The 12,012-nt window shown below is 36.2% G+C and overlaps 1 protein-coding gene across 1 annotated transcript in view; it reads right to left on the bottom strand.

The window, feature by feature from the left end:
- The window catches only part of CFAP47 (cilia and flagella associated protein 47), a 495,620-nt gene that overhangs the window by 266,386 nt on the left and 217,222 nt on the right, over positions 1–12,012 (bottom strand). Inside the window, exons 34-36 of the mRNA XM_045873173.1 lie at positions 9,574–9,671; positions 9,173–9,289; positions 1,211–1,345 (exon numbers count right to left, since the gene is read on the bottom strand). Of these exons, the coding sequence (XP_045729129.1) occupies positions 1,211–1,345; positions 9,173–9,289; positions 9,574–9,671 (350 nt within the window). The remainder of the gene's footprint in view (positions 1–1,210; positions 1,346–9,172; positions 9,290–9,573; positions 9,672–12,012) is intronic.

Here is a 12,012-nt window from a genome sequence, read left to right as displayed (position 1 = left end):
ATATCCGTTAGTGGGAATTAGGTGGCCCTGGTCAGGAACACTTTCATTTTTATTTCCCTTTCTATATCCTCGTCTGAATAAAATCCATCTGGATGGGTAAACCACTCCCTTAAGGAAAGCTGAGTATATTCAGAACACAAGTTTGCACTTACGGTCTCAGTCCCTTTGCACATGAAATGGGTCTCAAGTGTCCTCAGAAAATTTGCCCTCCAAAGTGCCTAACTTTCATTTTCCACCACCCCAAACCCCATTCATCAAATGAATCAAGGAATCATCATTTCATTGCAGATGATGGTTACTATTAAGCAAAAATTGTCCCTTTCACTCTGTTAAGCCTTCTTCTTTAGAAGAAGCAATATTTGCTAAGGCTTATTTTTTTTAAGTTTATTTATTTTTTAGTAATCTCTACACCCAAGGTGGGGCTTGAACTCACGACCCTGAGATCAAGAGTCACATGCTCTTCCGACTAAGCCAGTCGGGTGCCCCAAGATGGCAAACATTTTTATGGGTGCTAAAATGAAGTATCAAAACATCATTCATTTTCTGCCAACCCCCTTCCTTTTTTGTGTTTTTTTCATTTAAATTAAATTAATTAACATATAATGTATTATTAGTTTCAGAGGTAGAGGTCAGGGATTCATCAGTCTTATATAATACCCAGTGCCCATTACATCACATGCCTTCCTTAATGTCCATGAACGAGTCATCCCCCCCACCTCTATCCCCTCCCCTGAAGCAACCCTCAGTTTGCTTTCTATGATTAAGAGTCTCTTATGGTTTGTCTCCCTCTCTGATTTTGTCTTATTTTATTTTTCCCTCTCTTCCCCTATGATCTTCTGTTTTGTTTCTTAAATTCCACATATGAGTGAGATCATATGATAATTGTCTTTCTCTAACTGACTTATTTCACTTAGCATAATACCCTCTAGCTCCATCCACATCATTGCAAATGGCAAGATTTCATTTTTTTTTGATGGCTGAGTAGTATTCCATTGTATGAATGTGTATACATATATATATATACCACATCTTCTTTATCTGTTCATCTGTCGATGGACATCTTGGCTCTTTCCATAGTTTCGCTATTGTGGACATTGCTGCTATAAATAGCTAAGGCTTAATACATCATATTGATACTTCTGTTAATTTTGGGTTAGAAAAGAAATAACTAAAACCCCTGTGAAGTGTTTCACTCCAAATACATCCTTACCTGTCTCAGCACAGTGTCATGTAGAGTACAATGAAAGGGCACCACCTTCTTGGGGAGATATGTAGGGAGCCTTTCATACATGTAGACACAAAGCATGAGCATCAGGATTGGATTAGGATCACAGATATCCGTGGCCTAGTTTCAATGAAAAGAAATATAAATTAGAGGATATACAGGTAAAATATATAAAAAGAGCTAAAGCATAGTACATCAATTGTTGAATTACATTAAAACATATTAAAATGTTACTGGCATTGACACTGAGTTGTAAACACAGTAAACAGAATGTTGCTGTGAATCAGAAGAGCTTGACCTGGGTGTTAAAAGATGAATTAGATGTGTTCTCAGTATAACAGTGACTTCACAGCCTCAAAGCCTCCACAAAAGCTAGTCAGAGGTCATAAAAATATTATGCACTAGAAATACTGCCTAACGTCACTAAGACACCAGCCCTGATTTATAGTCCCATAATCAGCAGTAAAAGAAAACAGAGAAGTAAACAAACTACTGAGGTAAAAAGAAGGCAAGAATTTCAAGCAAAAGCTCAAGGGAGAAGGCAACACATGAGACAGCTTTGAAGAATGCTCGGATCTCAAAGAGACTGTGTTTGGGGAGCAGAAAAGGGTGTATTCCATCAGAAAGGCAAAGAACTACAGCAAAAGGATATAGGGAGGTACAGTGTTTATTTGTTAAAGAAGTACAATTTGAATCATATGTAAGGTAAGAAGGGACAAGCACTGTGGGAACAGACAAAGGAGCGCCAGGGCCACACTGTGGAGGGTGTGGATGCCAGGATGAGGGCCCTGATTTCTGAACAAGGAATAACACAAGAGCAACAATTCAGGCAGATCAGGCAGGGGGGTGGTTAGGGAGTACTTTTCCCAGAACAGACAAAATATAGTAAGTCAGAAAATGTAATCATACTGATAACCAAGATAAATTAGTGAATGGTTGTTGGAAAAGATTTGAGATAAAAGCCAGAATTGCAAAGGAATAATGGCAGGGACAATCAACATAGCCTGAATGTACATTGAATACAACAAGTAGAGTCAGGAGAAGGAGGAAGGATTCTTTGTATCAGTTCCTATACTACCTATGATGTCCTAGAAAAATGTGAAGGCAGTAGGGGAGAATTATTCATAGCAAAGGAGTATTGAGAATGGTCCAAGGCAAGGATTCAAAGACATAAAACACCACTGATAGATACACACCTCTGTCATTGTCGATGTACAGGGAGCCCTTTACACTTCCATAAAATGAAGATTTACCTATGACTTAATAGCTCACATTCAAGTTAGTAACCAAAAACGATCCAGGCCTGGCTTGGAAGTGCAAATAGTGTGGGAGCCAAGGAGACCTAATGCATTATGTGGAGCTAACACACTTGACTCTGAAGTTCAGCAACAGTTACCAGCAAATAAAAACAGCTCCTCTGATCATCTGCTAGTTCACATTCCCAAATACATTCTTTGGAAGAAGAGAAGAGTTTGTTCTTTCTTGTTTTGTCAATAAGCAGTAAGACTAACCAATAAGGGTGACTGGGGAGGAGATTTTTAGTAAAAAATAAGGGAGCTGGCCTTCCTCAGCAGGGTAGAAAGCTGCTAGTGAGTTCGATTTGAGGAAAACTGAGAAATACACCAAGACTCCAAAGTTTCTCATCAGTATTCTGTGGTCGTACATTTCTACGTGAAAGACAGTGTTAGTCAACACATGAAGGAAAATTATTTAAGATAAGAACAAACTAAAAGGGCGCCTGGGTGGCTCAGTCGGTTGAGCGACTGCCTTCGGCTCAGGTCATGATCCCAGGGTCCTGGGATAGAGTCCCACATCGGGCTCCCTGCTCTGCAGGGAGCCTGCTTCTCCCTCTCCCACTCCCCCTGCTTGTGTTCCCTCTCTCGCTGTGTCTCTCTCTGTCAAATAAATAAATAAAATCTTTAAAAAAAAAAAAAAAAGAACAAACTAAAAAAATAAATGCAGAGTTTAATTCCAACAAAGTGAAGAATATGGCTCTACTGGGCCATCTGGGATGGGCTTGCCTATGAGTGTGATTCAAAGGGGGCTGTGGGGCGCGTGGGTGGCTGTCACTTAAGTGTCTGCCTCTTGATTTTGGCTTAGGTCATGATCTCAGGGTTGGGTTCCACACTCAGCGGGGAGTCTGCTGGAGATTCTCTTTCTCCTTCTCCCTCTACCCCTCCCCACCTCCATACGTGTGGGTGCAAGCGCACTCTCTATCTCTCAAATAAATAAATAAATCTTTTTCTTTTTCCTTTTTTTTTTTAAAGAAAACTGTCTAAGGTAATGGGAAATGTGTTTGTTGGGAAAGGGTAAGACTAGTGGCAGAACACCCTAGGCTCAAGTCTGAGTTAAATAAGAGACTTGTGAACACTTTTTAAGTGACTACAGCATAAAATATATAGGTAACAATATAGAATTAGCCCCAATACTCATCTTTGAAAAATACATAATGGGATGAAAATGCAATAATTTGGAAATTAAAAAAATATGTTTATCTTAATGGGAAAAATGTATTTGATTAAGATATTTGACTTAAAAAAAAAAAAAAACAGAGAAAAGAGCATCCTTACCTTTCCTTATCATAAATTTCAATGAAGATAACCAAAAGCAATTACACTTTTATCAGTCCTTGGCGTAAAAATCCAAATGTTAACATAGGTTTGTTTCTTTTTATTATTATTATTATTTTAAGTTAAGTTTGTTTAAAACAAGACTTTCATGTGAATTTTCTTTCAAAGATATAATCATTACTTTCTCTATACAGGTCTAACCTAGAAGAACTTCAACTGTATTGGTCCATTTCCCCCCCACAATGATAGTATTTTTCAACTAGCCTAATAAAAGACAAAAAATTAAACAGAAAAAGGTCATAATAGAGAAAAATGCTAGAGTAGAAATCTGGTAAACCAAATTCAAGTCCTGCTACTACACAGTACTACGATCTTTACTAAATCAATTGGTTTTCCAAGGCCTCAGTTTTTTCATCAGTAACAAGAAGAGGTGAGATAATATCGACTTTCGTGGAGGATTTAATTTGCTATGACTAAAAGATATCACCAGCTTTCATATTGGACACCAAACATAATGAGCAGTACCAGCTGACATTCTGTAATTCTACAGAGAACACTGTTGATTACCTTCCCCAAAGCAATTTTCCTCTTTCTTCTTCCCTAAGAATCCCAATTTTTGTGGCTGTTTCATTACTTTTATCGAACAATGGTTTATCTACAAGCATGGAATGTAATTATGGTCAATGACATGTAATGGGAAATATGCTGTGAAACATTGGAAAAGGTTTATCTTATGGAAAAAGAGAAGTCGAAGATGACATGAGTAGAGAAAATACTTTCTTCCTTGACCAACTGAAATTATATTTTGATTGGTCTGTGTTCCCTGTCTCCAGTCCCTCTCCTGTGAGTCCATTCCCATCATAGTTGTAAGAACAAATACCTTTTGTGTAGTTGCTATAAAAAAAAAAAAAAAAAAAAAAACACCAAATACCTTTAGTCCCATAATACCCAGATGGTAAGCTTCTTACTTTTTATACTGATATCCAATATCCCAATATATACCTATATCAATTTTTCTAATCCCAAAATTCAACTAAGGTAACCTATTCACAGAATTTCCTTACTGTATGTCATGTATTCCATTTGACATTCTGTTTATGCCATTTCCTCTGAGTGAACACTTTCCTCTCTTACCACTACCAGTCCAAATCCAATCCACCCTTCAAGACTCCAAATAAGTCCTGCCTTCTCTGCAAAGTCTTTGGTGGATCAATCTAGATCATATTGATCTCTTCCCTTATCTGAATTCTATACTTTGTTTTTTACATACACTGACAATTACATGAGTAGAATGTTATTTATCATTGAACATGAATATATCTTGATAATTCAATGATTTTGTATATTCTTCAAAGTAAGAAATCATTTTTTTTTAAAGATTATTTATTTGAGAGAGAGAGAGAGAGTGACCATGAGTGGGGTGGGGGGCAGGGAAGGACAAAGGAGGAGGCAGAAAGAAACTTAAGCAGACTCCATGCTGAGTGCAAAGCTCAGTGCGGGGCTCGATCTCACCACAGGGATCACGACCTGAGCTGAAAACAAGTGGGACTCTCAACCAACTGCACCATCCAGGCACCCCAAGAAATCATGTATTATACTACTTCATTATTCTAACAAAGGGCTCAAAAAATAGTAAGCATATAATGTGTTTGATTATTGCTATATAATAGTTAGATATATATTATATAATAGTATTTGGTTATTATTGAGGACTTGATGTGAAAGGCCAGATGGAATTATAACATGGGGATCCAAATGTAATAATGTATATTGCCATTCTGATCTCTACATGAATATGTATTTTAAAACAAAAGTGAAAAAACGTCTTTTTAGCTAATGATAATACATCTATATTCAAATAAATCTGCTCCTTTAATTCATTCTTAGAGCTTGGGTAGTGCTAGTAAATCACTCAAGCTTCATTCTTGGGTTTAAGAAAAATGGACAAATCACTAGAACTATTTTCTTATGCACAGCTGGATATACATAATTATACATACGTAGAAATATACAGTCAATTTCTATGAAGTCATATTTCAAATTCCACATTTTAGCAATACCCTACAAAAAGATGGTTTCAATTTAGATTTAAAATATATGAACAAAAGATTATTAAAAGGAGTCAACTAACATTTTCACAAAGAAGACATACAATTGGCCAACAGGTACATGAAAAGGTGTTCAACATCACTAACCATGAGGGAAATGTAAATCAAAACCACAATGAGATATTACCTCACACCTATTATTAAAAAGAATAGAGATAAAGTGGGGCAAGGATGTAGAGAAAGGGGAATTTTTGTATGTTGTTGGTGGAAATGTGCCTTGTTATATTGAAGAGAGGAGAGATAACTATTATTAAATAGAGGAGAGAGAAAGTGTTGGCAAGGATGTAGAGAAAGGGGAATTTTTGTATGTGTTTTGTTGGTGGAAATGTGCCTTGTTATAGCCATAATGGAAAACAGTATGAGGGACCTCTAAAAAATTAAACACAGAACTACCATATGGTCCAGCGTCCCTACTTCTGGGTATATATCCAAAGGAAATGAAACCAGCATCTCAGAGATATTTGCACTTCCATGTTCAACTGCAGCATTATTCACAATATCAAACATATGGAAAAACCTGTCTGTCGATGTAGGAATGCATAAAGAAAACGTGGCATACAGCGAATATCATTCTCAATGTGGAAAAACTAAGAGCTTGTCCCTTAAGGTCAGGAACACGACAGGGATGCCCACTCTCACCACTAGGTTCAACATAGTACTAGAAGTCCTAGCCTCAGCAATCAGACAACAAAAAGAAATAAAAGGCATTCAAACTGGCAAAGAAGAAGTCAAACTCCCTCTCTTCGCAGATGAATGATACTTTATGTGGAAAACCCAAAAGACTCCACCCCAAAATTGCTAGAACTCATACAGCAATTCAGCAACGTGGCAAGATACGAAATCAATGCACAGAAATCAGTTGCATTTTATACACTAACAATGTGACTGAAAAAAAGAGAAATTAAGGAATCACTCCCATTTACAATTGCACCAAAAACCGTAAGATACCTAGGAAGAAACCTAACTAAAGAGGTAAAGGATCTGTACTCTAGAAACTATAGACCACTTATGAAAGAAATTGGGAGGAAGACACAAAGAGATGGAAAAATATTCCATGTTCATGGATTGGAAGAATAAACACTGTTAAAACGTCTATGCTGCCCAGAACAATCTACACATTCAGTGCAATCCCTAACAAAATACCATCGATGTTTTTCACAGAGCTGGAACAAACAATCCCAAAATTTGTATGGAACCAGAAAAGACCCCGAATCACCAGGGGAATGTTGGAAAAGAAAACCCAAACTGGGGGCATCATAATGCCTGACTTTGATCTATATTACAAAGCTGTGATCATCAAGACAGCATGTTACTGGTACAAAAACAGACACATAGATCAATGGAACAGAACAGAGACCCCAGAAATGGACCCTCAATTCTATGGTCAACTAATCTTCGATAAAGCAGGGAAGAATATCCATTGGAAAAAAGACAGTCTCTTCAATAAATTGTGCTAGGAAAACTGGACAGCCACATGCAAAAGAATGAAACTGGACCATTCCCTTACATCATACACAAAGATAAACTCAAAATGGATGAAAGACCTAAATGTGAGACAGGAATCCATCAAAATCCTAGAGGAGAACACAGTTAGTAACCTCTTTGACCTCAGCCACAGCAATTTCTGGCAAGACATGTCTCCAAAGGCAAGGGAAAGAAAAGGAAAAATGAAATATTGGGACTTCATCAAGATAAAAAGCTTCTGCATGACAAAGGAAACAGTCAACAAAACTAAAAGGCAACCTATGGAATGGGAGAAGATATTTGCAAATGACACTACAGATAAAGGGCTAGTATCCAAGATCTATAAAGAACTTCTCAAACTCAACACCCAAAAAACAAATAATCCAGTCAAGAAATGGGCAGAAGACATGAACAGACACTTCTCCAAAGAAGACATACAAATGGCCAACAGACACATGAAAAAATGCTCCACATCACTTGCCATCAGGGAAATACAAATCAAAACCACAATGAGATACCACCTCACACCAGTTAGAATGGCTCATATTAACAACACAGGGAACAACAAATGTTGACGAGGATGTGGAGAAAGGGGAACCCTCTTACACTCTTGGTGGGAATGCAAGCTGGTACAGCCACTCTGGAAAACAGTATGGGGGTTCCTCAAGACATTAAAAATAGAGCTACCCTATGACCCAGCAATTGTACTACTGGGTATTAACCCCAAAGATACAGATGTAGTGAAAAGAAGGGGCACCTGCACCCCTTGTGTTCATAGCAGCAATGTCCACAATATCCAAACTGGTGACGGAGCTGAGATGTCCTTCAACAGACAAATGGATAAAGAAGATGTGGCTTATATATACAATGGAATATTAATCAGCCATCAGGAAGGATGAATACCTATCATTTGCATTGACATGGTTGGAGGGTATTATGCTAGGTGAAATAAGTCAATCAGAGAAAGACAATTATCATAAGGTTTCACTCATATTTGGAATATAAGGAATAGAGCAGAGGACCATAGGGGAAGGGAAGGAAAACTGAATGGGAAGAAATCAGAGAGGGAGACAGACCATGAGAGTCTCTTGACTCCGGGAAACAAGCTGAGGGTTGCAAAAGGGAGGTGGGTGGGGGGATAGGGTTACTGGAGATGGGCATTAAGGAGGGCACGTGATCTGATGAGCATTGGATATTATACGCAACTAAGGAATCACTGAACACTACATCAAAAACTAATGATGTATTATATGTTGGCTAATTGAATTTAAATAAAATAAAATTAAAAAAAGAAAACATGATATATACTCACAATGGAATATTTAGTCATAAAAAAGAAAGAAATCCTGTCACTTTTGATAACATGGAAGAATCCAGAGGACATTATGCTAAGTAAAATAAACCAGACACAGTAAGGCAAGTATTTTATGATTTCAATTGTATGTAGAATCTAAAAAAGTCAAACCCATGCAATCTGAGAGTAGAATGATAGTTGCCAATGGAGAGGGATGGGGGAAATGAGGAGATGTTGGATCTTAAGTGTTCTCACCATGCATACACATACACACACACACACACACACACAAAATGGTAACTATGTGAGGTGATGGATGTGTTAATTACCTTGTCTGTGGTAATCGATTCACATTATGTATGTACAATCATCACACTGTATACCTACAAAAATTACATTTTATAAACTAAATATATACAATTTGTATTTAACAATCATACCTGGTGAAGCTGGAAAAAATACGAAAAGAAGAAATTGATATTTATGGAATATGTGATATATAGTCACGCACCTGTATGTCCATGTCAAAGCCAATTTCATGAAGTACATTCACAATAATCAGGCAATTGTGCATATACTGTTCAGAACTTTTTGGTTGTGTGTACATTTTTTCGAAATGAGACTCAATCTGGAAAAGACAACAATCAAATCTTTTAGTAATGGAATAAAAATTACTGCTTTTTAACTCTTCTCTTTAGTTCGGCAAAGAATCATTTAAGTATTAACATCTGTCAGAGTAGCTTATTACAATCAAAATACCGGAATAAACAAAAGGGAATGCCGGCCGTTCAGATTCAGGTGTGATTTAAATTAAAACATTGAAAAAAATCAGTTTATAAAAAATACTTTGAATTTTAATTACTAAGTTCTTTCAAATAATAGAAGATTATGCCTCATAAAAAAGACTCTTACCAAAAACGGACAATAGGCTCCCAACTGTGTTGCAAAAACAAGGCCATCTAAAAGATCTTTGTCAAAATTTACTATCCATCTGTCAGGGGGAATAACTCCTGTTCCAAAAAAGAGAGTAAATATAACATTAGTTTTACTTTCCTAAAAAAGATACCTTATGGTATCTGTCTGAATATATTCTGATATTGTCACTATATAATACAGAACGTATTTAAAATTGGCAGACATTATAGAAAAAAATGCTTTCAAAATCATTCTCATTGTGGAGACATTTAGTGCCCAATTCAAACAAAAAGGAAAACAGAACATGTGCCTGGCTTTATTTCCCTGGTTTTCAAGGAATCACTGATCCTTGACAAGTTTTCTTCCAAAGTGACATACAAAAGAATGAAGAAATGATCTGGAATTTTCTATTCCTTCAAAAGGAAAATGGATTGATGAATAAAGGACAATGAGAAAAATTTTTAAAAAAGGAAAAAGGATGTCTTATGGAATTTGAGCAATAGTCAAAAAAATTTTTGTCTTTGCTTGGAAAAGAAAAAACATATTACTTTGGAAATAAAAACAAAATTTAAACCTCCAAACAATCATAAGAGAATATTATGGAAAACTATATGTCAACAAATTGGACAACCTAGAAGAAATGGATAAATTCCTAGAAACCTATACATAACCAAAACTGAATCAGGAAGAAATAGAAAATTTGAATAGACTGATAACCAGCAAAGAAATTTAATCAGTAATCAAAAAACTCCCAACAAACAAAAGTCCAGGACCAGATGGCTTCATAGGTGAATTCTACCAAACATTTAAAGAAGAGTTAGTATCTATTCTTCCCAAATTATTCCAAGAAATAGAAAAGGAAGGAAAACTTCCAAATTCATTCTATGAGGCCAGGATTACCCTAATAACAAACCAGAAAAAGACACCACTAAAAAAGAGAACTACAGGCCAATATCTCTTATAAACACAGATGCAAAAATACTCAATAAAATACTAGCAAACCAAAGCCAACAATACATTAAAGAAATCATTCACCACAATCAACTGGGATTTATTCCTGGGTTGCAAGTGTGGTTCAATATTCTCAAATCAATCAATGTGATACATCACATCAAAAAGTGAAAGGATAAGAACCATATGATCCTTTCAATAGATGCAGAAAAAGCATCCGACAAAGTACAACACCCATTCATGATAAGAACCCTCAACAAGGTAGGTTTAGAGGGAACATACTTCAACATAATAAAGGCCACCTATGAAAAACCCACAGCTAACATGATCCTTAATGGGGAAAAAATGAGAGCTTTTCCCCTAAGGTGAGGAATAAGACAAGGATATCCACTCTCACCACTTCTATTTAACATAGTACTGGAAGTCCTAGCCACAGCAATCAGACAACAAAAAGAAATAAAAAGCATCAAAATCAGTAAGGAAGAAGTAAAACTTTCCCTATTTGTAGATGTCATGATACTATATATAAAAAACCCAAAAGACTCCATCAAAAAAACTGCTAGAACTGATAAACAAATTCAGTAAAGTTGCAGGATATATAATCAATCTACAGAAATCTGTTGATTTCTACAAACTAATAATGAAGTAGCAGAAAGAAAAATTAAGGAATCTGTCTCATTTACAATTGCACCAAAAATAATAAGATACCCAGGAATAAACGTATCCAAAGAGATGAAAGACTTGTACTCTGAAAACTATCAAACACTGATAAAAGAAATTGAAGATGACACAAAGAAATGGAAAGACATTCCATGCTCATGGATTGGAAAAACAAATATTGCTAAAATGTCTATACTACCCAAAGCAGTCTACAGATCCAATGCAATCCCTATCAAAATACCAACAGCATTTTTCACAGCTAGAACAAGCAATCCTAAAATCTGTATAGAACCACAAAAGACCCAAATAACTAAAGCAATCTTGAAAAAGAAAAGCAAAGCTGAAGACCTGCAACCACAAAAAGAAAAGCAAATCACAATTCTGAACTTCAAGTTATATTACAAAGTTGTAGTTATCAACACAGTATGGGATTGGCACAAAAATAGACACAGATCAATGGAACAGAATATAAAACTCAGAAATAAACCCACAACTACGTGGTCAGTTAATCTTGGACAAAGGAGGAAAGAACATCCAATGGGAAGAGGACAGTCTTTCTAACAAATGGTGTTGGAAAAGTGGATAGTAACATGCAAAGAAAGAAACTGGACCACTTTCTTACTCCATACATAAAAATAAATTCAAAATGGATTGAAAACCTACATGTGAGACCTGAAACCACAAAAATCCTAGAAGAGAACACAGGCAGTAACCTCTTCGACACTGATCATAGCAACTTCTTGATATGTCTACTGAGGCAAGGGAAACAAAAGCAAAAATAAACTACTGGGACTACATCAAAATAAAAAGCTTCTGCGGAGCAAA

This window comes from Mirounga angustirostris, unplaced genomic scaffold (genome assembly GCF_029215605.1).
Source record: "Mirounga angustirostris isolate CCGP_5_RB_7025 unplaced genomic scaffold, mMirAng1.0.hap1 SCAF_11, whole genome shotgun sequence".
Classification (NCBI taxonomy): Eukaryota; Metazoa; Chordata; class Mammalia; order Carnivora; family Phocidae; genus Mirounga; species Mirounga angustirostris.
The sequence above is the reverse complement of the archived record's forward strand: the minus strand, read 5'-3'. Positions and strand labels throughout refer to the sequence as shown.